We start from the raw sequence: 27,178 nt of genomic DNA on the forward strand, positions 1-27,178 counted from the left end.
TGCATACAAGCACATTGTTAAATATCAGAATCTATTTGAGTTCTGACAATTTCAGCAGAACTGTACATATGCATCTCCTTTAAAAGTAGACTACAAAAACTAACTCACCAATATGGTGAAAAAGAATGGTATATTTAAGACAGAGTGAACTCCACTTTTAACTTCTTTTCTTCATACAGAGATAGTGTGGGAATAGCATTAAAATTCAGACATAAATTGATCGAAGGCAAAACCAGATACCAGCACTTTTAAGTGAGCATCAGTTTTATACTGTCATTAAAGTGAAGCTGGAATCAGGATGGAACAAGCTGCAAACTGGGCATGTGCGGACTCTGCCCTCTCCCGTATTTAAATGGAAGCAGCTGCTGCTGCCCTTTGCTAAGCTGATGATGGACTGAAGCAATCTGAAGCTCTAGTGAGAAATTCTGCATTGGATCTCACACCATTCCAAAGAATCTAACAACCTGCTTCACACACAAAGGTAAAGTGACTGACTTAAATTCAGACAACAGCTCTTCTTTCTTAGTTTTTGCTTAGATTTTGTTCACCTGAATAATCAGCCCATTCAGAAGGGGATCTTTTGTCCCTCCGAGGAAACCAAGAGCACCAAAACTGTGGAGTCCTTCAATGCATGGAATGACTCAGAAGCCAATGCCTACACACTGATGGATCTGCCTCTTAGAGCCCCAACAGTAAGTGTTTTCTCTCGCTTAAAGCTGTAGCATGTAGATGTCTGGAAAGGCTGGCATTTATAGGACTGTAAATCGACAGTTAAGGAGCATGTACACATTTTAGGCTGTAATGCAATACTGAACTACATAACAGAAACTTTTACATCTTCTTTTTATTCCTTTAACTATCTATTTAACACAGAAAGGGCTGTAGAAGCAGTGTTTTTCAGCAGAGTTGCATGGCAACTCATAGCAGAAGACAGGCAGGAATGTCTAATGGTAAAGTGCATCAAATATGTTGCAAACTATCAAAACAAGATGTTCTTGTACGGTAAACTGCTGTTTAGCAGTTCAAACACAATGCTCTCTCGTGTTGTTATTCAGGGCGGAAATCCCCATAATTTCTGTAATAATCTGTAAGTGCAGTGGAGTGCTTATGTAAATGTCAAAAGAGTTCTTATGTGCAGTTACCCAAGAAAGTCCTATCAAAGCTCTTTCTGAGTTTTTATATACTTAAGAGAAAGCCATTTTCTTTGGAAGTGTTATAGTGAGAATCTATTGTGATGATACTTCAGGTTGGAATTTTTTGGGTTTGCTAAAAATTTTCTCCATCCCACGCCACAAGCCTGAACGAAAGGAGTTCAGAAGTCCTCTTCTTGGCTTTGTCCCTCAGAATATTATTAGGACTACAGGTTTTGTTCATGTGCTGTTTTTACAAAGTCTGTTTAAAAGTTTATAATGAAAACACATACCAACCTAATTTTCCAAGTTTTTAAAATATATTTTTTAATAAAACCTGGATATCTGCAGTATATTACAAAAAATAAACAAAGAAGTGTCCTGAGCCAAGGCGCTTTACAAGACTAAATTAGAAGGATAACACGTGAAAAAGGACAGCAGAATATAGCGGGGGGGAGGAAAGGGACTAGAGAGTACATGGCAAAATGGAAAAGGATTCTGGGGACAGTGATTTACACTGGAAAATTAAAAATTGATCTTTTCTGTATTCTGCTGCAAGATCTAATTAGCTGTCCCCTTCCTCTCCCTGGGTCAAGTGTCTCTATCACCAAAATTTTGCATTTTAACTTGACACAAAGACTGGCTTAAGAGTTTCAGGCGTGAAAGCAGCGTGTGCTGCCTGTGGCTGAGATTAAATCTGGAAGATAGGATACAAAATCTGCTATCCAAATTGCTCAACAGGACAAGCATCATCTGTGGAAAGCCCTGCTGTCTACTGGAAAGAGGGCTTAGCAGTGAGCGTCACCCTGCTGAAACCATAATTGAGGGGGGATTACACTCCTCTCTGTGCTGCCTGTCATCACAGAGCAAGTGCCCACAGAGGCAAGCTCAGAAATCAGAACAAGGACCTGTAAAGGAAAATCAGTGCTATCACTTGTTTGAGGTCTCTTGTAGGTAGGCAGTACAAACACCACAAAAGGAACCCCAGGAAATTACAGTGTTTCTGGTCAGATAATTTTTCTAAACTATGTTATTTGTTGTAATGTAAAAGGCCTAACACTATCATTGGTTGTATAAGTCATACTGTGTAAATAAATGGCTTTCTTACCTGCCTTTGTAGGAAAATTAAGAACAAAGAAACTTGTTATATTTCCAAAGTTCATGTTGGACTGCCAAAACTTGCAATGTTTTGGAACTGGGCTCTATTCTATTATAACATTCCTCCTGCAAAACCAGTGCCTACGGTTTGAAGTTAGATGAATTCACAAAAGCAACTACATAGCATTCCCTATTTTCTTTCCCCTTTTGTTGTCTTGTTTTACACCAATTTATGTACCATACTTCTGCCATGTTCAGGCAGCAGTAGCAGAAAAATGTCTTTGACATAGTTTTTTCTGCTCCTTGCTTTGGAATTGATGTCATGCAAATCAATCAATCAGAATCAGCACTGAAATATGTTCAAATGCCCAAATGACCTTATGAGGATTTCTTGTTTCCCTGTAGCTATAACTAAACCTGATCTTATACTCTTGCCATTGTGAGACTGTGAGGAGTGGGCTATATCAGATATGATTTATATTTACTATGAGTATTTGCTTGCATGGCCTTGCATCATCATTGTTTGCTTTAGTAGGACTTCAGAAACAAACATCTCCAAGTGAACAGGAATTAAGTGAAATAATTTTATTTCCTCACCCCAAAAAAGAACAGATGTTTTTTCTCAGTAATAGTTGAATTCCATTCTTGGAATGTTGTCCTTTAATCACATAGACACAAATACTTTTCTCATGCTATGGGGATGTGTGTTGAACTTTCAAAAATGGTATATCTTCAACTAGAAGTTATTCAGAGGTTAGCTAAATAACTAACTAATGGTTTGATTCATTTGGGTTTTTTAATTTCATCAATTGTTAGTAACTATTTAGAAAACATTCTCTTTAGGAAACTGTATGATAAATGGCTTCCCAAGACAAAACACACACAGGCATCAAATATTCCTGGGTTTAATATCTGATCTAGACTTCCTTGTTACCTGGAGAAATCACTTAGGAATTGGGATTTTGGTTTAGATTGCAAAAGAGTTGTTTTATCCTTTCAATTGTCTTCATATTAATGTCTTGGAGGGTCTTAACATACTTTATGGTGAAATACAAGTTCTGCCCTATGTGCCTTAATGAATCTGTCCTGTGGCTGATTCATTTTTACTCCATTCTCTGCACCAAGCCTTAGTCTGTCCCTTCCTAAAGAAGCAAACTGGTTCCTCAGATGGTCCCTCAAGGAAGTTCTGTCTGCCTCCCTTGCAAGCAGCTGTGGTAGCAGGTAATGAATATAGAGTAATGAGGCTCCATATTGTGCTGCAGCAAGGATTTAGACCTATTTATCTATAAAACATTTGCTTTTCTCCAAACTCCCAGAAAGCATCTCAAGTTTGTAAGTCTCAGGAAAGTTTACTGCAAGGCAACTGAAAACAGTTCTGTTTCAGCTGTTTTGTTGTAGGCAGTAGACAAATATTCCTTTAGGGAAAAGAGTGAGCATTTTAAGAGGCAAACTTCCTTAAACCTAGCTGCTTCCTTCTACTCTAGTGCTTCCACAAGGACATACTTAAACCTGCTGGAAAGAAACACACTGACACAGAGCAACTCTAACTTCTCGACTCTGCATCTATTGAGGCAAATGACAGAATAGGATTTAGCAAAGGATTACAACTATATATATGAAGGATAAAAAATTTGTGGAGGACTAAGATTTTCCTTTCCAATGGATAATAACACTGTTTTAGGGTACAAACCAATCACTAAGACTCTTCTTAAAATTAAATTTCCACATCACTGATCATTATGCACATTTGCTATCTCTACGAAATGCCCAGTCCTGGCTAAAAACAGGCTGGTGTTTTGTCAGGGATGCTCATCTGAACCAGTGTGGCACTTCTCAAATTGATTCTGCAAAACTATAGTGTAAATAAATAATAAATTATATGCCTTCCAGAGAGTAAAAACAAATTTTTACACAGCTTTAGCAAAAGGCCTGTTTTCATACACACCCAAGTTGTAACACCTGCTTTTAATCTTGAGTTAAGGTTGAGAGAGCTTGGTTCATTGAGCATGGGGAAGAGAGAGCTTTGAGGAGACTTTAGAACAGCCTTCCAGTACCTAAAGGGACTACAACAAAATTAGGGGGGGAGATTTTACAAGGACATAGTGATAGGACAAGGGGTAATGTGTTCAAACTGAAAGAGAGTAGGTTTAGACCTGATATTAGGAAAAAGTTCCTTACTGTGAGGATGTGAGGCTCTGGAACACATTGCCCAGAGAAGCTGTGGATGCCCCATCCCTGGGAGTGTTCAACAGCAGACTGGATGGGGCTCTGAGTAACCTGGGATAGTGGAAGGTATCCCTGCCCATAGCAGGGGGTGTTGGAACTAGAGGATCTTTGAGGTCCCTTCTGACCAAAACCATTCTATGATTCTATGAACACTGAACACCCCCAAGACCCCCTCTCCCCAGAGCTGCTCCCAATCTCTTTTTCACTCAGCCTGTATTTGTGCTTTGGATTGTCATGACCCACACGGAGGACCTTGCACGTGGCCTTGTTGAACTTCATGCGGTCTGCATGGTCCCACCTCTCAAGCCTGTCCAGGTCCCTCTCCAGGATGGAATCTCTTCCCTCCAGCATATCTGCAGCAAACATCTGGGTGTCATCAGCAAAGCTGCTGAGAGTGCCCTCAATCCCACTGTCCATATTGCCAACAAACTGTTAAATAGTGCCAGTCCCAGTCAAAATATCTTCATTACAAGGTGTTTATAGAAAGAAGGTTGAACAGAAAACATGCAAGGCAACACTGCTGTTTATTATCACTGCAACTGAAATATTGGTCAGAGTATTCTCAAAGGACAAGTGCTACAATATGGATTGCAACAGGGGGATTTTTCTTCTCCCCGCCAACCAAGTACTTGTACTTGTGCGATGACAGTAGAAGACAGAATAAACAGGGCTAATGCACTGGAGAAACTAAATAGAGAAAGGCTTTGGGAATTATCTGATTTCTTGATTATCCTGCTGACCTGATTTTCTCAAGCCCTATCTTTTTCTCCCTGTCCTTTCTTTTGATTCCCACAGAGGACACAGGGCTGAACTTGATACAAGCACGTATTTTTGTCTTTTACTAAGGAAGCTGTGTGTATGTATGCAACTTAGTGATGGATTTGAAGTGCTTAAGCCTGATCTAATGCCTTCTTGATCAACTAATACCTTTCTTTGACATAAAGAATAATAATTGTATTTCCAATGAAAATAGTGAAACTACTTTTTTTTAATAATTGATTTTTATCTCAGTCTCTTAGAGAACAGCCGAGTTGTATCCTCTGGTAAAAATCCAAGGCCTACAGAACTCCACACTAATATGCTAATTTATTCCTTTTGCCACACACCTTTTCCTGATTATATATGCAGTTTTATAATTTATGCCCTAGCACTGCTCCAGTATAAATATTATTCCTTTATTTTTTCTCACACTTGACATATTTATTGACTCTGAACTTGTTTCATTAATGAGTAAGTAATTTTACTCTTCTACTTTCCCTTAACTAACCTTGCCTCTCTTGTGATTTCTCAATGTATTTATATTTTTCTTTCAAATTTTTCCTTGTCCTTAGTGTGCCACATTTGAATTTCATTCAAATTAAAGCCACTTTAATCTCTTCTTCATAGCCAAAACAAGCTCCTTTATTTGCTTCACTTTTATTACATTGATCCAGTTCTGATTAAATGGATAGCTACAGAGGAAAACCATCAGAAATCTCCATTCTAGTAGTAATCATAATTAACTCTGCAGAACAGCTGTTTAAAACTGTTATAGCCATAAGACTAAGGAAAATTAAACCAACCCAAACCAAAGAACACCTGATCTCATTTATTTGAAAGAGTTTTCTCTCAGACTCTCCCTATCCACTTGCTACTAGTATGGAATTATTTTTGTTAGTTTACTGGCAATGTGTTGAGCACAGCAATTTCTAGCTGGGCAAGATGCCCATTGATGTTGATGATGTTATGCCGACTTCCACTTTGCTGTAGGAACCTGAACCATAAATGCCATGATACTGTCATTCAGTTAGTGTATCAAACTTAACATTTTGCTCCAATTACAATGACAGTCAGAATTATATTTTCTTTCTCTAGGATCAGAGTATTTGTCCAGCATTTCATTGCTGCTAATGTAGAAACCCAGGGAGTGCACTGTGGTGGTTGAGGATTGCTGTGGGCAGATCTTCAGCACACAAAGCAATCTCATCCAGAATTCCAGGCACTCCTGGGGCTCACCTCTTACTATTGGCACATTGGTTTTAAATACACACTGCCTGTAATAACCTCAGGCCAACCTCACAGATGTATTTGGAAATAGAGTCTGCCTCTGTTGTTGAAAAATACCCATTTCCAATACTGCAATCTTCAGACTTGGCTACTGAATTTTGCTGTGAGTTACGAACTGATAAAGACAGAAATGCTTCAATCAAGTGGTTTATGAAGTACATCACAGAGAGCAGAATATCTTGATTCAGGCAGACCAAAACCAGAACTGGTGTGGATACCAGGCATAAGGTATAAATGATTTGTGGTTTTGTTTTCTGATCATCAGTTTAGTTGCCAAAAGACTTGTTCAAGCTGCCAGGCTTTTGGTAATCAGCTCTTGAGGGCAGCTCAAAATTCAGTGTTATACAGTGGGAAAAATGAATAATGAACTGGCCATTTTGCTAAAGGAGTAAATGCCTATTTATCCATAGAACATTTCTACTTAGAGAATGTAGCCAGTGATGTCGGGACAACTGAAATTGTACTTCACAGGTACAGAAACTTCCCTGAAATTAAATCTATAGGAATATTGCTTGTTGTTAAATATTGCATTACCTGATATCAGATGCAATGAAACGGGTCCCTTCCTGTCTCTTTTTGTCCTCTATATTCTTATTTTTCTTTTGGTAGAGAATAGGTTGCTTTTCTTCACCAAAATTCTAAATCAACAGTAAGCATACAAACCATCCTTTGTCCTTTGCACTGCTGATGGCATATTTATTCCCCAAAGATGATCAACAGTAAATGGAATTTGAATTTATTCTGGTTTTTTTTGCTTGTTGTCTTTTTGCATTCTTGACCATTTTTCCTTCTAGAGAAGCACATGCCAGCTTATTCAGAAAGTTTGGCAATGTACCTATAACCTCTTATTTGCTCCACAGAAGATGACAGTGCAAGATGTTCCTCGTGCCTTTCCCACAGTGGATGTCCCAGATCATGCCCATTATACGATTGGAGCTGTCATTCTTATAGTGGGGATTACAGGAACTCTGGGTAATTTCATGGTCTTCTATGCTTTCTGCAGGTACCTTCCTTTTGAATGTCTTTTTAAATATTCAAATGTATGAACTTGAACTGTGCCCTGTGCACTGCAAACACAGGCCAACAATACTATCAGACTACTTTACTGGCAGAGTAAAATGCACCAAGAGACATTGCTGTAGGAAAAGAGTGGCAACCTGCCATTTCCTTCTGACTTCCTCCCATTAACTGCAGCCATAGCAAAATTGTTAGCAAGATTGTAAAGAATCACCCAGCTATTCCAAGCAATAGAAGTGCAGCCAAAGCAGAAATGTTACAGTGAATATTATTCTGCTGGCTATGTCTGCATTGAACTGATGGGCTGGTTTGTACCCCTGTACCTCACAAATCTGCTCCATTTTAGATGTTTCCTTCCTCCTGGTTCTTACTAGTAAGTTTCTTTCTTCCCCCCGTTCATTAGTGGCCATGTCCTATTTTTTTCACAGTTTGCAACACTTTGCTTGTTTCCTTTTAACTAAAGCTATATTCCAAGTTTTATATCTGAGGAAAATTGGATCTCTGACAACAATGTCATATGCTCACCATTCCTGTTCACTCCTCATTCTGTGTCTGATTTGTCATACTGGGGCAGAGCACTGACATGATGTTCAAGACAGTGAACTTCTACTGTGTGATTGGTCTTTAGGCACTAATGTAATAAACCAAAATAATAGCACCAAATTATAGGAAAATTTGGCTGTGTCAACTTAGATCACTGGAGTGTAAATGAAAGTTTTCTTGGTCTTAAGCCTATATTTATGGGCAGGTTTCAGCACATTCATTCAGAGTAGATACCAACACTTGAGAATGACAGTGGCCTTAAGAAGAGAAAAGGTGTTGGCATGCAGATCAGATACGTGAGGATGAAATACATGGGCCAGCTTATCTCTTTAGCTGGTCCCATACAGGAAATCTAGTTATGGGGATGCCTGGAAAGGCTGACCTGGAACAGAGACAAGGCAGAGTAAAAGAAATAAAATAGGTATTTATTGAAAGGATACACCTTGGGTAGTGCAAGTCCAATCCCAAGATGGATCCTGGTCACGAGTTTTTACACTTTTATAAGTTTTGGTTCATCCACACATTGGGGTCAATTGTCCAACCACATCCCCAGGCTATGGAGTCTCAGCCCCCTGGCTTGTCCCCTTTCCTTTGCCCTTGTTTCTGCTTTTTGGATAACAAGTGTCCTTAATTCTCTAGCTAGGAAGGGATTACTCTGTCTAACTACCATGTGAAGAGAATCACCAACACCCAACATGAAGTTTCAGAGTTACACACTAAGCAGCAGGGAATCTGAAAAATATAAAAGCTAAATCCCAAGGCATCAATGGCACTTCCACTGGACGACACAGCTTGTCTTCATTTGAAGGTGATATGAAGACAGAAAGGGATACTGATTGCTAAGTAACGAGTACATCAGAAAATCGGAAAACAGTTTAGGTGCTTACAAAGCAGCCTCGGGTAATGACAAGCTGTAAGAGAACCAGCTGCCTAAAACAGAGATGTGTTCAGTGACTTCGCAGACTGCAAATACACACAACCCATAAGCCCCTACTAATAATACCTTCTTGCTCCTAAACCGACAGAAAGGGGATGGTGGTCCTAGTGAGTGATTCCAGACCAGTGCAAAAAACCATGGTTTATTCACCTAATTTTCAATTATGTCTAAGACTGAAATTGAGAAAGGAGCTAAGTAGTTGCACTGAGCCCCAAAGTGAAGAGTTCTCCGTTGAGTTTAAAACCCTTTAAAACATGGTACTGTAATATTATGAATAACAAAAGCAGGCAGAATACACTGAAGGCTGCTTATTGCTCTTTTAAAGACAGAGTCTGGGCCAGTGAAATAAGAGCCACAGAAAAGAACTGATGTAAAACAAAGCATTTGATGTGGTTCATAGTGAGTTTGCTTAATCCCTGTATTAGGAAGTCACTGTTGATCTTATCAGCAGTGGAAAATGCATGCCCCTTCTCCTGCTCTACACAGCCCAGATCCAGACATCCATCGTGTACATCAACTTGAACTTCCTGTTAATCGTGGATATGCAGTGCACTGGTTAGAATATTTGAAGAACTGTGTGATTTACGCCCATCACTGAGCTGGTTATCAAAACAATCCTGTAAAGTGCACAGGAGTATAAGGGTGTAAAACTGAGCCTTGCTTGTGTTCCCTCATGAGGGAAACAAGAAGCACTGCTTTAGCTTACCATGTAGTGTTCCTTAGTATTTGTGAGCTCACAGGAACAAGTAACAGCATAATTAACAGTGCAGCAGTGTTTAGCAACATTTCTTCTGATCTCTGTAGGAGTAGGAGCCTTCGGACTCCAGCCAACATACTCATCATCAATCTAGCTATTAGTGACTTCCTGATGTCCATTACACAGTCTCCAGTTTTTTTCACCAGCAGCCTCTACAAACACTGGATTTTTGGTGAGAAAGGTTTGTATATGTTCTTTCTAAGATTTCACTATCTTGTTACCATAGTGGCAGTTAATCTATCTACCCTCAGGTACTCTTGCAATATTGAGAACATTTCTCAACACTGTTTCAGTGTTCACACAAACATTTCTTTGAATATTTGTGTCTGTGTGCAATAAATACACTGCCATCATGAGAGGAAAATTACATTAATGAGACAAAGGAACCACTGCCAACATGAGGCACAGCACTAATCTTGCCAGTGTTCTTCACCAATCACCTCATGACTTAGTTACTGTTGGAGTCCTCTGACAAAAAAGCGTTCCCCCTCAGCACATCAGTTTAAAAGCCCTTTGAAATAACCTGCTCTGGGACTTGCACCTGGCATAATGAAGTAAGATAGCCTGGAAAACCTGATTTTTCACAGCAGAAATGTTAACACTTCCTGTGTAGTTAGAAAATGTGGAATGAAGTTGCTTTCATTCTTCCAATATAATTGTAATAATAGGAAGACTAGTCTTTGCCTCTTGAATAGGTACTGACAGAAAGGAAACTCGGAGAAGTAAAATTGCTATTTTGATCTCTGATGACCAAAAGCATATTTTTTTCACTTCATTTAAGTGTTAATTTGCATACATGTAAAAACTAATCCAAACCATTGCTTTTAATTATGAGGTTGTTTGAGCAATTAAAATCACGCATTAATGTATTCATAGTCTGAATATTTACTTCAGCTAGATTACTCATTAATATATTCATATTTACTTCAGTTTTGCTGCCCTTGAGATATAAACAGTACCGAAGTAACTATATCCCATTGTTAAGCAAAACAGCTGCTTCTATGGGACCTGCAGTAAAACTGGAGTTAAACGAGATATTAATGGACTGCTGAAATGATCCTACTAGAAACATCAGAAATCAATGAGTGAAAATATGTTAAGTATTACTGTTTCCAGCAATTGAAGCAAACAAAATCTTTGAAGTTTATCTCCATGGATAATGTAATTAGCAAGACAGACAGCAGCTTTGAAGTAGCATTATAACTGCAGGAAAACTCAAGTTTCATTGCTTTACAAATTCCAGAAGACATTAGTTCATAAGGAACACAGACTTGAACTCTCCTAGAAATAATCAGCATGGGTAGATTAATTTCAATGCTACTTCTGTCATCTTCATTGCAAGGCTGTGAGCTGTATGCCTTCTGCGGAGCTCTTTTTGGCATTACATCTATGATCACTTTGATGGTGATTGCCTTGGACAGATATTTTGTCATCACTAAACCTCTGGCTTCTGTTGGAGTGACGTCAAAGAAGAAGGCCTTAATAATCCTGGTAGGAGTCTGGCTGTACTCTTTGGCTTGGAGTCTCCCACCCTTCTTTGGATGGAGTAAGTGAACTGGAATAAAACTTTTTTGCCCTCATAGCATTGGATTAAAGGTACAGAAGGGGGTTGAATTAATAGCTCACATACTTGGCTCGAATAGACCAGTTTGAAAAAAAGAGATTAAATACATGTTGAATCTCAAGGTCTCTAATCAAAAGAAAAGAATACAGTGAGCATTAGAGCATATTATATGACAGTGGCATTTTCCCTTAAGTACATGACTAACTGCATAAAGAACAGTAGAAAAATTCATGGCCAAAATTTATGAAGAATGTGTCTGCTCATTATCCAGTGTCTGCTCATTATCCCGTGTCTACTCCTATTGAATCAAATTCAACAGTATATGTTAAATAGATGTATTTGTGTTACTTCTGATGAATTTTCATCCCCAAAGGTGCCATCTAAGACAGCAGTGTCAATCTAATTCTTTTTATTCACATAAAAAAGGAATACAGTCTGAGCATTTGTGCCAGGAGATCTTCAATACGTCTTAAATGTGTTCTGGATGGACAAATTGTACTTGGTGTTGTCCACATTCTCCATTCAGTCATTGGTGTTGTCACTGGCTTCCAATAAGCATGGCATTTAGTAGTAACTAAAATGCTTTTGTAAATTTGAATTTTGCACATGAAAATTGGAACATTAATACAGCACCTTGATCACTGCAATTTGTTTCTGTTATTCTTCCTCACTGGAATCTGCCTCACTACCATTAAGTTTATTTCCCAAGAGTCACCAGTTGCAGTCACTAAGTTATAGTGAACTCATCATTCAAAACCTCAGCCCACCATTATGCTCCCTAATTCCAGAAAAGAATGTGTCTGCTGACTGAGGTGAGAACATAGACATGCTTGACTAATAAAGGATGCAACAACCAACTCAGGTACCGAGTAGAATTTCAACAGAGTTTTGTTATTGTCATCTTATTGCCATTCTGGTCCCCCTAAACATGAAGCATGCTTAAGCAGGCAAACTGCAATACTAACAGAAGCAGTCTTTGGTTGAGTGAGAAGCTGTTAGAATAACAAAATAACAATATAGCCTTAGATTATAGATTTTCAGTTGAAGAAGGTGGAATAATTGCTTGAAGGGTGTTATTATCTCGTAATTAGATTGTAATAGTGCCCACAGTATGAACTCTCACACTGTAATTAGATGAATTTGAGAACATCTGGTGCAATATTTTTGAAAGTGGAGCAGAAAATATCAGCGTAAACAGTTAAAATTAAAATTCCAAAGTAAAAAGAGGTTGCTACTGCCAATTTATTTACTTAACACTTCAAAACAGTTCCTTTAAAGAGAATACATTTTATTTCAGGCAGAACATTAAGTATGTGCGGTGGTTTTGGTTTTGTTTTTTTTTTACTTCTACTCAGCTTTACTTTATGACAAAATAATTTGGTCAACACAATAAAACTTTTTCCTTTGCCCAGTAAATTTTTCTTATCTGCACATGCTTAGAAAAGTGGTACCTAAAGCAATTGGTTTGACTCCAAAAACAAAGGAAGAAAGCAATTTGACAGGAAATGGAGATATTTAAAAACAATGCAGATCCAAGTAAGTATTTGGAGATATTCTCTTTGACTATGATGAGTTTTAAACAATATTCAAGACTGAAGCAAAATTATTCAGTTTTCTGAAGTCTTTTAGCCTACTACTAAACATAAATACAATAGGAAAACAAAATAAAAGAAAATATAAAAATGCTTTACATGAAGAATTGTTTATCCTTTTAAACCATTTTTTCCTTTCAGAGAATAGGACTAAATCCCATGTTATTCTGAGTATCTTCTCTAACTTCTGCACTCAGAATAACAATCATTTCATGGTTTATGCCTTCTCCTGTGTTCCTTTCTAGGTGCATATGTTCCTGAGGGTTTGCTGACTTCCTGTTCCTGGGACTACATGACTTTCACACCATCAGTCCGTGCCTACACGATGCTTCTTTTCTGCTTTGTCTTTTTCATTCCTTTGATTGCTATTATATATAGCTATGTCTCTATTTTTGAGGCTATCAAGAAGGCCAACAAGTAAGTAGCCAACAGTCCTAAATTTTTAATCCTTGTGTTTAAGTTGTGCTTAGAAAACTGTTCCTTTTCTTAAAACAAAGAAAGAAAGAAGAAAATTGGAACGTTTCTTGTAAGAGTCTGACGGAGAGACCAAGGCTTTCAGCCAGCTCTTAAAATGCTGTTTATTGCATAGACGAGGTTACAGCAATTGAGGGTCGTGGGTGAGCCTAGAGCTGCTGGCTATAGGCAAGCCGTGTGTCTTGAAGCCCAATTCTATTTCTGGTTAAAATGCATTCTATACTTTTCATTACAGAGCATCTTAATACATGACTACCAATCAACATCATACACAATACCTTTTACATTTACATATAACCTATCAAAACTGCTAAAATTACCATGATATGTTAGTGACTAGCCAATCATCTGAGTTAGTAGTTACATGTTAAACTTTGGGACTTGCTCTGCAGTGGAAATTTCTGAGATCTTTACTTGCAGCACTGGCTTTCTTGTTTGCCTATGAAAATCTTTTTGCTTCTAGAAACATCTTTTGTTTGAAGTGGATTTATCCTTTTCTCTAAGTCGTAAAAGCCCCTTCCAACTCATTTGCTCTTTGCCTTCTAATTACCCAGTAAGATTGGCTCAGCAATTCTTTTCTTCTATATCAAAACTTGCTTTCATTCCTATAGAACCTTCTGTATATCTGCAAAACTCCTCCATTAAATTTTCATCCTTCCCAACAGTTTCTTGTGTTAATTTTGTAAGCACAACTGAAACAGAAAACCAAACGAGAATTCTGTCAATAGTCAACATGGTAAGAAGTATGATTCTTAGAAGGGCCATTCTTGAATTTAGGCCTGAGCTTATCAGTATATTATCTAATGACATGGAAAAGGGTACAGAAATTAAGCAACCAGAATAAAAACAAAAGGGACCTCAGAAACACCTAATGACTGTGTATCAATAACTATTTCACAGAAAAATAGACAGAATTTAATATAAATTAACAAAAAAAAAGAAGATTAAAGGTTGAAAAAGAGATTAAAGTTTTAATAGCAAGAGTCTGAAACAAAAAGCTGTTGCTTTAAAAGTAAAGGGCAGCCTGACACTCCATGTGCCATCAGTAGATATACCCGTCCCATAGATCCCAGTGGATCTGGTCACTTAGCTCAGAAGTACAAAGTGACAGCAAGGGAGCAAAGCTGGACCCAGGGAAGCAAAGACTCCTCTGTCTTTAACTCAGCATTATTCAATTGGCTTGAATATCTGCTTTATGTGGAAAATCTTTTGGTACAGGGCTATTTTTTCATTGAAGCACATGTGGATTTTGCCATTAATTAGTGCAACAGAAGTACATCAAACTGTGAAGGATGGGTCACATACTTGCATTAACATGCAATAAAGGTGCATGAATTTTAGCCTTAAATAGCAGAAGAGTAATTGTTGCCCACTTCATGAAGCTATTTGCTCCCTTCCCTACCTTCGTTTTTTGCTGTTGTATGTTTATTTTTCCTAGGTCTATTCAGACATTTGGATGCAAATGTGGAAATAAAGAGTTCCAGAAACAGTATCAGAGGATGAAAAATGAGTGGAAGATGGCCAAAATTGCACTGATTGTCATCTTGTTTTTTGTCATTTCCTGGTCACCGTACTCTGTCGTTGCTCTGGTAGCTTTTGCTGGGTAATTATAAATGTATCAGCAAAGGAATATTCAGTGAGAGCAAAAGATGTGAAATTGTAAAAGACAGATGAAAGTCAAAGCTACTTGTCACATTTAATGTCTGAATCGTGTCCAAAATATTCCCATATTTAGGAGTGGTATTTAACAAATGGGGCACATGCTGACTGATTTTTTCTTAGTTTGACTTTAAGAAAATTTTTTAAAATTAAAAAAAAAAGAGAGAGAAAAAACAAGAATATTATCACTGGCAACATAAACTGCCATGCTGAAGATTTCAGAATGCATTCTCTATGCTAAGATATTTGAACTATCTGAATTTCATTTAGCTCCAAAATGCTAAATAAAACACTCCAAAACGATCCTCCCAGGGGTTGATTCTCTTTTTTTTCTCTACTTCTTTAATCTACAGAAGTATATTAATTTTTTTTTTTGTTTCAACAGTTTGATGTAATTCCTTACATGTATAAGCAAGTTCAAAATTAGTACATACATGCTATAGGAGCTTTTTGATGCTGGATATAAAAGATCATAAATATAAATCATCAAAGTACGTTCTTCATCTATTTAATTGTCAGCATTTTATACAGTAATTTCAACAGAAGCATGACAATATTAAAACATGTAGCTTGACACGACAGTTGATACAATCCAGGCACAAGGAAAGGATTGGGAATCCAGATGTCTTGGCTCTACATGGTTATTTCTCCCACCTTGAGATGTAAATTTTCCCGTGCTTCAGTTTAGCCTCTCTAAAATGTGTGTGACTGTTTTAGGAGACTTGTCACCTGCAAAATCTCAACTGGACGATTCCTATGACAGTACAAAACACTTCTCTTTGTATTTTTCAAGTCAGAGATAAAAAGTAGGTGTTCCTAAAATTGACACGCCGCTCAAATTTACTCATGATGGAGCATTTTGGGAGACAAAGGTGATTTTTGTTGCACACCCATGGAAGAGGCTACTGCAGAGCCTTGTCTCAAAAACTGCTTAGAAAGGCAGTTTCCTAAACATAGCACTTCTAAAATCTTAGGTTTAAGAAGAAAAAATACTGAGGGAAGTGGGTTCTCTCCCTCTTTATGCAGATGGGTAATTCCCAGCTGCAACGAAGACTTCTTCCATGAAGGTAAACATGTTCCTCACTCAGAAACACGAATCCTTCGCATGTGTCCTCGTGTCCCATTTCCTGTCAAAGGGGAACTTAGATACTGGACATCTTCCACTGTGACCAGTTAGACACAGAGGAGAAGCAAGGAGACACAGAAATGAAGCACAGCTACCTTGCAGTACTGTAAGAGACCTAAAAATAAATTAAGGGATGCTTTAAACTGACCGCTATGTAGAGTTGTAGTGCTGTCGTGTATGATTCAGCATCTGCCTTAGGAGGATCAAGTACCTGCTGAACTTGACTTCTGCTCCATGTCTCATACTCTCAAAAACCTGAACAAATGAACAATTTTATAATTCTGCGGTATGTTAGAAATTAACATTTTCAAATTTTGCTTATAAAGATATCTGGAGAGCAACATAGCTTCATTCTGATTTTTTCTATTTCTTAACTATGTCTTTTAGGCAATTCTACTGTAATTTTTCAGAGATTAATAGACCAAGTCTGGATGTCTTCTGTGAAATTTTATTCCAGGGGACTCAGATAAAATCCTGCTGCATGCTACATATGGGAGGCAGACATGGAGTCTGTGGCTATAGTCTTGGACTAAAGACATCTTATCTGACAGAGCAATAATATATGAAAAAGGAAGGAAGAACCATAATTCCTCTAGAAAATACTTTGAATGGGGAATAGTGAGCTAGCACACAGTCATGCTCACTAATATTTTTGGTCTACAGGTTGCATTTTCTGGGAATGATTAGCTTAAACACAAGGGTCTGCCATCATTTGTTTCTGTTAGCCAAATTCTCCATCAGTCTTAGCAAAGCACTGTCTCAGCTCAGGGTCAAAAACTCTGTTCCAGTAAGGTCACACTGTGTGTTCTCCAGAATCTGTAAAGATTTATACCTCTAATCAATGTTTTTAATGTATGATCAGGAGAAAGCATGTTAAAAATTGCAGATGGAGAACATCCTTATTAGAGAAAAGCCTTAAGAGGTAAAATAGCATCTCAACATTCAGGCAGCTGACAAAATGGCTCCTCTATTGCAATTGGCAAACCATTTCCACCTCAACACAGAGCATATATATTCCCATAATATGATGAAAAACTTCCTCACTAGGATGATGAGGCCTTCTTAAAGGCTGACATTGTCCCTAGGGTAAACAACATGGGAATTACCACAATCCTGAGTCAATAGTAGTGAAGTACTACCAGAGAAGCCCCAAGAAAATTGTATTTCTAAGAAATATAACTAGACTGATGTTGATCTTTACAGGCAAAGGATGTAGAATTTGTTCTCTCACTGTTTAGGTACAAAACTCACCTTTTACTCTCTCTAGAGCCTTAAAGCACTGTCTTGCCACTGTATAACTGCATAGACAATGCAGAACTCAATAGTAAATGTATTATGTGTTTGCATTACTCTAGGTATTCCCATGTCCTAACACCTTTCATGAACTCCATACCAGCTGTGATTGCCAAAGCTTCTGTCATCCATAACCCCATCATTTATGCCATCACTCACCCCAAATACAGGTAAGTTCACTCTTACAAGCTATGCTTAATTTAGCAAAGAAAATCTGAGAGTAAATTTGTCACTTTTAGGACTAGTGCCTGACCTGTCCTTCACCTGCTCATTTTAACTCTGTAGTACAGCCTTGCCCTCCCCAGGAACACTCTTCAATGCCATAGAAATATCAGTGGAATTTGTACTTGGAACAAACTACTGAGCAGATGGTAGTAAGAGATGTTTATGGATACTAATCTGTATTTACCTATTGCATGATAAAAGATGGAAACTTTTCCGTCTCAAAGGAAAGTGTCATAAATTTTTAACTGTCTTCCTGAGAGGCAGACATTGGGCATTTTGTTACATTAAACAAGCCAGTGAGACAATACAGTGAGCCAAACCACTTCTTCCCTATTTTGTGCATCCTCCTCACATTTCTCAAGGTTTTCATATTTCAGGTAGTATTTCCTCTGACAGGTAGAATGAAGGGTCATTACCACTCCAAGTTCAGATGTAGGCAGTGAAGTTTGACAGATGGCAGCAAAGCCACAGATAGGCTGTTGTTTCACCACTTACAAAGACCTACTGAGGAACTGGATAGAGAAGAGGTGGGCAGGAACACATACGTGGGGAAGGCTGGCAGGAAGAGGAAAGCTAGGCCAGAGTTTCCTAATGCTGCACATGAGCAAAGTAATACAGTAATATAAATGCACATTCTGTACAACTCTACAGATAGCCAGCAAACAGATGTGTAAGAGGAGCTAGAATAGCTGCTTAGGGGAAGATTAAAATAATTCATTATGTAGTACTTCTGCAAGGTTCAGTTTAAAGGGAGGGAATTTTATTTTTACCCTGATTAAGCTGAAAGCAGATAAAATATCATTTTAATAGCTCCCTCCAGTTCCAAGAGTTATATTTTAATGCCCTTATCCCTGCCAGGCAATAAATTTGAGTTCTGCAGAACACTGTGAATAAATGATCTTGCAGGGTGATTGTATATGAGGTAACTGATATCTGGAAAACTCTTTTTGTACCCAGTAGTTTTCCAGCAGCATTAGTTCATCTCTCTGAATAAATGCATTATTTACAATGTTTGATTTTTTGTGCTAACAGAAAAAAATCTGACTGGTTCTACCTCTTATCCATTAGAAGAGCCATTGCAACATACGTTCCTTGCCTTGGACCCCTACTGAGAGTTCCTTCTAAAGACTCAAGGTCCTTCAGCAGTTACCACTCCTCCAGACGAACAACAGTAACCAGCCAGTCTTCTGAGATAAGTGGGCTGCAGAAAGGAAAAAGGAGACTGTCTTCTCTCTCTGACAGTGAATCAGTAAGAGAGACACTTCCCATACACCCATTTCTAATTGCAAAGCAACTCATTTTCATATAGATTCCTTCCAAGTGGTAGATTCTTTAGATGAAATGCATTTTGGTGCTTGTTATAAAAGCTCCAGAGAAAGTGGAGGGACAAAGCAAAATTAAAGACAGAAGGCTGAAGTGTAAAAGCAGAATGTAGATAATTTTCTTCTTGATGGTGGGTGACACTGAAAGAAGAGTGGAAAGATGGAACAACAGGAATTTTAGAAAACAAAGTTTACCGATAAGAGTAAAGTTGTACTTAGCTAACAGTAAAGGAAGCAAAGAGTAGTCAGAGCTCAGTTGAAAGTCTGATCATACTTTTAGGTTGTGCTCGTCTGACCACAGATTTGCAGTCTGGACACAGAAGAAACTGCTAGTCACAAAATAGTTCTCTAGTGAAAGCAAAATTGTAATGAAATAGATAATGCTTTCTGGAAGTGGGATGTATTTGGTAACATATTAATCATCAGATTGAGGCAAATCAGTAAATCCATTACAGAACCTTTCTCACAGAAGACCTCAACAGCTTGCTGCTGCCAGTCTAAATGGAAACAAATGTTTAACACAGCAGCTGAAAACAGGGCAAGTATCCAGACTCCCTCTCGTAACTCAAAGTTATACTACTAACTAAATAAGCATATTAGTTAGTTCATTGCAATAATTTCAAACTAAATTTCCAAATAACTGAAAAGGCAAAAATTTCTTGGCAATTCTTCTTCACAATCAGGATAAGAATCGTATCTAATCCAGCCAAGAGCTGAATTCTGACAGTCGCTTTTAACAGTGGCATTTCAATTTCTTTGCCCTCTCTGTTCTTTTGACTTCTCAGTCCAATCAAAATTAAATTCTTCTGGCTTGTAGCCTCCAGTCAGGTGGAAGGTTTTAAAACTGGCTAATAGAAAAGGAACATCTTTATATTGCATCTCTTAGACTGTGAATCTTGATTCTTAATAAAACAACAGACTCCCTCAGTAACATGGTTTTGTTATCCCATTAATTGGAACAAAGTTTATAAACCCAGGACTCCTTCCTGAAACAAAATATTTCTAAAGCACTGATTCTGCAGTCCTGAGACATCTCCTTCTATTTATTGCTGTTTCCACCCAAGCCACTTTGGCAAATTTGGCCCTAATTACTCCAAACACCTGTGCTTCCTAAGTGGGTAGTACTGTGGAAACACTGTCTCCTTCCAGCTACAAGAGGCATCAGAAAAGTTTCAACAATAGATTGTAACGAAACACTATTTTCTTTCAAATTTTGTAATGCATCCTGTGGAGGAAAAAAAAGTAAACTGAATTTTGATGCAACAGACTTGATAGTTTTATTCGTACATGTTATAAGCAAACATTTTATGAAGTTATATATGGCAGAACTTTTGTGAAATGTCTTTTATACAATGCCTATCTCTTTTACGATTTCTGTCTAGGTAAAACTGGAGGAACTTGGATGAAAGTCTAAGGGACCTAGAGTGAATGTTTTTGCTGTATTAATTTTAGGGCTGTACTGAAACAGAAACTGATACTCCCAGTATGTTCTCCAGACTTGCCAGAAGACAAATTTCCTATGAAACGGATAAAGACACAACTCAGACTAGTGACATAAGAGCCAAATTGACAAGCCAGGATTCTGGGAATTGTGGGAAGGTAATAGACTGTGTAATACCTAAATTCTCTGACAACTGACAAGTTAACAAATCTGCACATTGTGCCATAATTAATCATGAAGGTTCCTGCCAAGAATAAGCAGATAACCTATGAGTTAACACTATGAGTAATGACTTAGAGGCTGTAAAAGGTCGTCAGCTTTTTATTCCCACCCTAGTTCATTATTCAGCTGCATTTCTCCTGCTGTTTTAGAGAACTTAGCATCTGAATGGAGAGTTGTTTCATGTTTGGTTTTAAGTATGTGTTTAGTAATATTAGTCTTTCACTATCCAAATTACTTGGTCAATCTTTCTGTTGTCTCACCATTTGCCACCAAATGAACACATATGGTAAGATGTAAAAAATAAGGCTATATTTAACATGTCACTGCTTTTCAGTCAGTCCTCTGGTGTCCTCTTTTTTTTCCTATGCATATTGCATATGTCAGATACTGTAACATACCTTTATGCCATTTATGTCTGTCTTATCTGTGTTCATTTTTCAGACAGCTGTAGATGCTGATGACATATTGATGGTGGAATTGAATGTCACAGAGTACATGGCTACACCTACTGTAAGAACGATTATTTTAATATTTGGCAACAAAAACTAATTAAAATCCCAGTCCCTGAGCATAAATTAAGCTATTTTTGAGATGCAAAAATTACACAATATTCCCAGCACAACACCAAAAACATGACCACAAAGGGTAGACCATTCTGAAACTAAGCAGAAGGAGAACATAGGAACTACAGGATTTTTCTGAAGTTCAACTTCTTCAAGGAACCTGAATAATTTCTTGAATTTAGCAAGTCCTCTGATGAGGTCTGTGATTTCCTTAGTGGGGCATGAAAGCATTAACTCTGTGCCATCTTTATATTAATGATGTATATGCTAAGCTAAGACAGCCGTTCTGATGGCTGTACCTCTGAGACAGCCTTAGTACTGTGACAAGTACTGCTGTACAAAGTGATGTTAATAACTATTTAATGTTCTCTGTTTTGGGTTGCAGCAAACATCTAAAACATGCAGCTTGGAGGAAATCAAGGTCAGTTTTTGAAACATGTCATGCCACCTATTCAGTAAGATGCATGTTGTATTAGTGTCTGTTTCTTCTTCATCTAACACAGCTACAGCATATGGGTAAAAATATCTGACATCTCTCAAAACTCAGTCAACTTGCCTTAATTCTCAGCAGACATGGAAGTAAAAGCAAAGAGTTGACAGATGAAAACAAGGCACTTTTATCTTTACAGCACTAACCCCAGTGTAATACAATCACCCTAAATTGTCTATTGTTAGCAGTGATGCTTATGAGCTATTGTGACCCTTATCCTAACTGATTTTTTTGGTTCTGTGCAAGTGACAGCTAACATCTCATATTATCAAAAAAAATGCTAGTTAATCTTTCCCTCAATTTTTACCTCGTAATGTAGTTTGCTGCCCACTTCAAATTATCCATGCTATTAACACTGTGTTTTACATTACCTCTTGCCCAATGACCCCAAGCAGTCCCTCTTTATGGAGAAACTCTTTACCCAATAGAATTCATAGGCTGTCTGAGCATATTCACAGTATTTCTGTTCATAGTTGAATGTGCTGTCATTAGCTTGGTCTTCCTTCAAAGTAGTCCAGCACATAAGTAGCAAATGCAAGCTCTTTAATGCTTTAGTACATTAGCTTGTTTAACAGATGAGGGTATTTTTCATAAGTTATCAATGAAATATTAAAAAAATGTTCAGATCTACTTTTCCCTCCATCATTTAAGTTTACTTTTAAGTCAGCCGTGGGGAGTAGCGAAGTACTAAATATATGTCATTTTTATAGATGATTCAATGGAATCTCCTTGTAGATGTTTGTGTTGTCCATTTCTTGTAAATCTTTGCATCCTTTAGAAAAGTGAGAGCCTGAACAGTATTGTACAAAGAAAAGGAGAGTCTCACCAGGGATCATCTTCAGCCCAGATACCCAGTATTACAGTAACATACAGCAGTATCCAAGGAGTAGAGCTGCCTTCTACATACAACTCTGGTTTCCTGTACCCTAAATCCAGGAGTCACAAGCAGAACAAGAAGTCCAGCAGCTGAATGGTGCAAACCAGAATATCATCTTAGCCAACAGCTCTGGAACAGCTGTGGACTGGCTGAATCCAGAGTACCTTCCTAGACTGGTCTGAAATGCTCCTACAAAGACACAGCACAAGACAAGCAAAGATAAAAACATGAGGAGAGATCTTTTCAGCATCAGAACTCTCTCCAGGGGATTGCATCTTGACCTGAGTCACACTGTAATTTTAATATTTCTTCTTTATGCAGCTCATGAAAAAAATTGTTTCATTTGGATTTTACTCTGCTCACGTACATTCCCAACACTGTACAGACCTTACCTAGAAGCCTTCTAGTATTAACCTGAGAGGAAAGGGAAGTAAGATATTCAAAACTAGCTTTGTTCACCTAGTGTATTAACTTCAAATCTAACACAAAGCTAAAGCTGAGAAATTTGAGGGAAATGTACATTACTTCCTGAAGATGGTTTCTTCATTATTGTGAAGTTTCTCAACCAAATGTAAACTTAATTACACAGTTAGTGCTCCCTTCTCTCATTAATGACACATTTCCCCCCATTTTCTTCTACAATCCAATGAAAGGCAATGCACTTCAGCAGTAATTTGAACTCTCATATCTTTATTTTAATTTCTGTGACAGGGAAAGAGAAAGGAGTAACACTTGAGGAAAAGGCTATGGTCTTTTCCATACTTAGCTTCTTTTCCAACAGTGGCTTAAGAGATGATTTTAACCCATTCTCAGCTAACTTCCCCAGAGCTATAGGAGATTATCATGAAGGTCCTTCTGACTTTCCTTTAGCAGGTTTAATGAGAAGAATGCAGAATACAAATCAATGTTTGTACTGAAATGCTTTATGGGTAAGTCAATACATGTGCTTCCTGATACTTCAAAGTTGTTTACCCTTTGATGTGCTTTTCTAAAGTAAATATTGGGAGGAGAAAGTTTAGTTCCCCAAAAAATAGTTGTTCTAGAGATGTATGGAATCCACATCATCCTCACTTTGGTATTTTCATTTTCTCCTTCTCTAAACAGCAGCATTTGTATAGCTGAGGGTTTTCTTCCACAGTGACTAAACCCATGAGATGGTACTTCTTTCCCCTGAAAGGAATGGGAAGGAGTTCTATCAATAGTGACTTTCAGCTTTTCTCTGGGGTCTTTTCTAGTGTATAAGAAGAAATGAACAAAATTAATTTGCAATTCATACCAGTCATTCCAAAGTGGGCCTGAGCCCAAAAGAAAGGGCACAAAGTGCTATTGAAACAGTCCTTCTTCACAGGCCCTCCAGCAGTTCTCCCTTTGGTTGCAATAATGGAGGGAATCCAGCAAGGCATTTTGTCCTACATAAATCAATTCTTCCCTATGTCACATCAGAAAAAGCCATAAAATCAATAAAAATGTAATGAGCTTATTATTTTGAGGGGAAAAATCACTGGGTTCCAGAAGGTCTGGGGCATTGTTTTGAAGCAAACTGCTGGAAACTTAGGTCAAACTGAGGTTTGTTAAAAGGAAGGCTATTAAAACTAAAAATGAAGGTGATAATGACTTCTGCAGCAGACAAATGTTCAATCATGAAAAAAGTGAGGCATTCAGGCTGATAATAAACTGCCAAAAGAAACACACTGTTCAAAATCCACAGTGTTTTTATGTAAATGAAATCACAGGCATCAGACATGGAAAGGAGCTGTTACAGTCCCTCCCTTCACCTACTACAACAGGATACTGTCTCCTAGCAGAGGACATTATTGAACTGATAATATATACAGCTAGCAATAAGGAGAAAAAAGAGAGAAAACATCTTCAAACAGGAAGTGTGTTCAAAGATATTCCTCAAGTCTAAGGAGTTCTATTATGACTTACTGCTGAGGCTTTTATAAATATTTAATGGTGTGAAACATGTAATTCTTTCTTTGTCATGAAGGCTATTGACACTACTAAAAGATGGGAAAAACGTTTCGTTTCATACGGGTCAGAAAAGACTGAACCTGTCAAGAAAATGGGTCTAACTCACACATGCTGATTGATGTGTTAACAAGGAGTGTATGATATGTGTCACTAATAGCTAGATCTTTTGCTCCAGTCATGATTTTGTTCCAAGCAGTATTCTTCAAGACTGCACTCTACACTCTTCTGCATTCCCTTCTACTTTTAGAGGGTATAAAAAGAATACTTCCATGGCTAGAAGAGCTTTATGAAACCGCAGCATGTTGTTCTCTGTATCGTTCAACTCCAACATGTATTAGAGATTAGTTTGTATCTATAAAAAGAACTACAGCTGTTCATGCTCATCTACTTACAAGAGACTTGCAAAGCATATATTAATTAGGGAGAATTTGTTTGTGAGCACTTCAAAATCCTTATGTGTACTCTCTGTGTAGCTAACTGCTTTGCTTTCCTTCACCTCAGCTGTGTCTGTAAAAATCATACAAGGGAAAGCCTACAAAATTCATCTCCTCTGAATATCTCTACAAGTGTTTCCAGACTGTAACCCCTGCGGCATTTGGAATAAATCATTATTAGTTCATATTTCATCTCATCCTAGCAGATTTATTTGTGTCCTGTATCCTCCACTTGGCAGCCATTCTCTTGGTTTTGCTGTCTCTTTACACCCTTCAACACAGATGACTGATTGGATTAAAATAATTTAGGACTGAGATGATTCACATTTCACTTAAAGTCAACTGTACAGGCTGTTCTGCAGAGACCGCCTGTAGTTTACCATGCACTTGGATGTGTTCCAGTGACTTGGAGTGTGACAGGACTAGGGCAAATCTGAGACACCTCCCTTTGGCCTTTTGTACTCCAGCAGCTGTTCACAGAGCAGGCTGTTGGCAAAGGCAATGGCAAGCAGTGCTGGGAGTTAACACACAAGCTCTGCCTCCTCATGGGGGCACAAACTCAGGCTTGGGTCACCAGTGAAACTGTTTGGTCTGATCATTCAAGCAATTCTGCAAAACTGCTGAGCAATTGGTCACTACTGCTGGACCTGCAATGGACGTGCCAAGAGCCAGTGTAATGAACGGCTGCTGCAAGCCAAGACTGAAGTACTGCATAAGGTGGCAGCCACACGTTGCCAATCTATCCAATACAACCAGGGTCTTACTCCCTGCATTTTCCAGCTTACAATCACATTCCATACTTTAGGAAACTTTTTTACACCCACCACTGAACTAAAAAGTGTCATCATAGAATCTGACATTGAGTATTGACATTTCACGCATTCTCAAGTAATACAGAATAGCAAACAGTATTTTCCTTGAAGTTATGTGCAAAACCCACAGCAAGCTTGACGTTCAGAAGTAAACAAAGACACCTTCCAGTGCTTTTTTTGGGTGTTTCTAGAGCTTTAGGGTGTAAAATGGGTAAGTCACCATTCCCATGTGTGCCCCTTTTCCTCAGGGTGCTTGGTGCCATTTTTTCCTCAGGCAATCCCAAGAAGTGCTGCCATGTTCTCTCATCCTCTGATCCCTCCGTGAAAGACGCTGCCGTCTCCATAACTCTGACAGGGCACTTACCTATCTGCCTCTGCTGCTGAAACTACTTCTGAGAGGGCCCTTATCTGCAATGCAGTGTTAGTATCAGACAATGGTATTCCAGTGGCTGGTAACAAGTATCTCTGTTCAAACACTTGTGTTTGTAGCCAGTTGCTAATGTATTAGGAATGTATAAATAGGCTTATATAAAAGCAGTCTTAAAACAAGTAAATAAATTCTTATTAGTGTCATTCCGAGCAACTTTAGACATGAGCCACAATCCTGTACACTGAATCATTTCTGTGCCTCCCTTACCCTTTGAATGTATAACCTAAATGCTCATTTTCAAACTTATGCAAACTTCACAATTGACAAGATTTACAAACTGTCCTATTTACTTCCCTTCTAAGGAGAACAGACTGAGCAGATCATCAGCGTAAGCTTAATAAAGGCAGAAAAGTTTCTCCACAGCAAATCCAGTTTAACAATCTGATACAAACCAGTTATAAAAATTTTGTATGTGTTTTGTAGGAAAACACTTATTTTATTTACAGCAGTTCTGGCAGTTCTTGCAGTTCTGGCAGCACCAGCTCTGCTGGAGACACGGCATAGGAATTCTACATACCCAGCTTGCAGAGCAAAGAAAATGCTGCACGAGTCACATGAGTGTAGGAAAACGCTCACTCACTGAATACAGAGATGTCAGAATCTCATGATACTAGTCTACAAAGACTCATGGTGGTTGGTTTGCATATTACCCTACAAACTCTTTTGGCAACGAAACTCACTCTCAAAATTAAGATTCACCTGAAACTGCGGGTAAATAGTAGGGCTACCCCAGTGGCTGTGAAAAAATGGGAGAGGATTCACACCCCTCTTCAGAGTGAACTTTTCTTCCCTACCCTTCTGTTTTATTTTGGGGGGGGGAGGTTGATGGGTTATTTTTGGAGGGGTTGTTTTTTTGGGAGGCGGAGAGTTGGGTTGGTTTGTTAGGGTTTTTTGTTTGTTTGTTTTTGGTGGGGTTTTTTGGTTGT

The 27,178-nt window shown here is 38.2% G+C and overlaps 2 protein-coding genes across 5 annotated transcripts in view; one reads left to right on the forward strand and one right to left on the reverse strand.

Annotated features, from left to right (window-relative positions):
• WAPL (WAPL cohesin release factor) overlaps positions 1 to 27,178 on the reverse strand; it is a 136,216-nt gene that overhangs the window by 100,121 nt on the left and 8,917 nt on the right. The window lies entirely within an intron of this gene.
• Positions 294 to 26,657, forward strand: OPN4 (opsin 4). 4 transcript variants are annotated; one of them, XM_014877947.2, is made up of 12 exons: positions 294 to 692; positions 7,361 to 7,503; positions 9,802 to 9,935; positions 11,097 to 11,300; positions 13,156 to 13,327; positions 14,823 to 14,987; positions 17,525 to 17,632; positions 18,756 to 18,936; positions 20,462 to 20,608; positions 21,114 to 21,182; positions 21,621 to 21,656; positions 22,504 to 26,656. In XM_014877947.2, exons 1-12 carry the CDS (start codon positions 666 to 668, stop codon positions 22,693 to 22,695), a joined length of 1,578 nt encoding a protein of 525 aa, XP_014733433.2. In that variant the 5' UTR covers positions 294 to 665; the 3' UTR covers positions 22,696 to 26,656. The 4 variants fall into 4 exon arrangements, with proteins under 4 accessions (XP_014733433.2, XP_088024953.1, XP_088024952.1 ...); XM_088168827.1 differs by having other exon boundaries at positions 22,662 to 26,656; XM_088168826.1 differs by having other exon boundaries at positions 294 to 481.

The sequence above is a fragment of the Sturnus vulgaris genome, chromosome 8, assembly GCF_052056855.1.
Source record: "Sturnus vulgaris isolate bStuVul1 chromosome 8, bStuVul1.hap1, whole genome shotgun sequence".
Taxonomy (NCBI): Eukaryota; Metazoa; Chordata; class Aves; order Passeriformes; family Sturnidae; genus Sturnus; species Sturnus vulgaris.

Excerpts from the sequence above, each read along its gene's own strand:
- OPN4 (XM_014877947.2), top strand. The coding sequence starts at position 666 with ATGGATCTGCCTCTTAGAGCCCCAACA. Across the intron at positions 11,301-13,155 it reads CCCACCCTTCTTTGGATGGA|GTGCATATGTTCCTGAGGGT; the intron begins GTAAGTGAACTG and ends GTTCCTTTCTAG. Across the intron at positions 14,988-17,524 it reads GCTCTGGTAGCTTTTGCTGG|GTATTCCCATGTCCTAACAC; the intron begins GTAATTATAAAT and ends GCATTACTCTAG.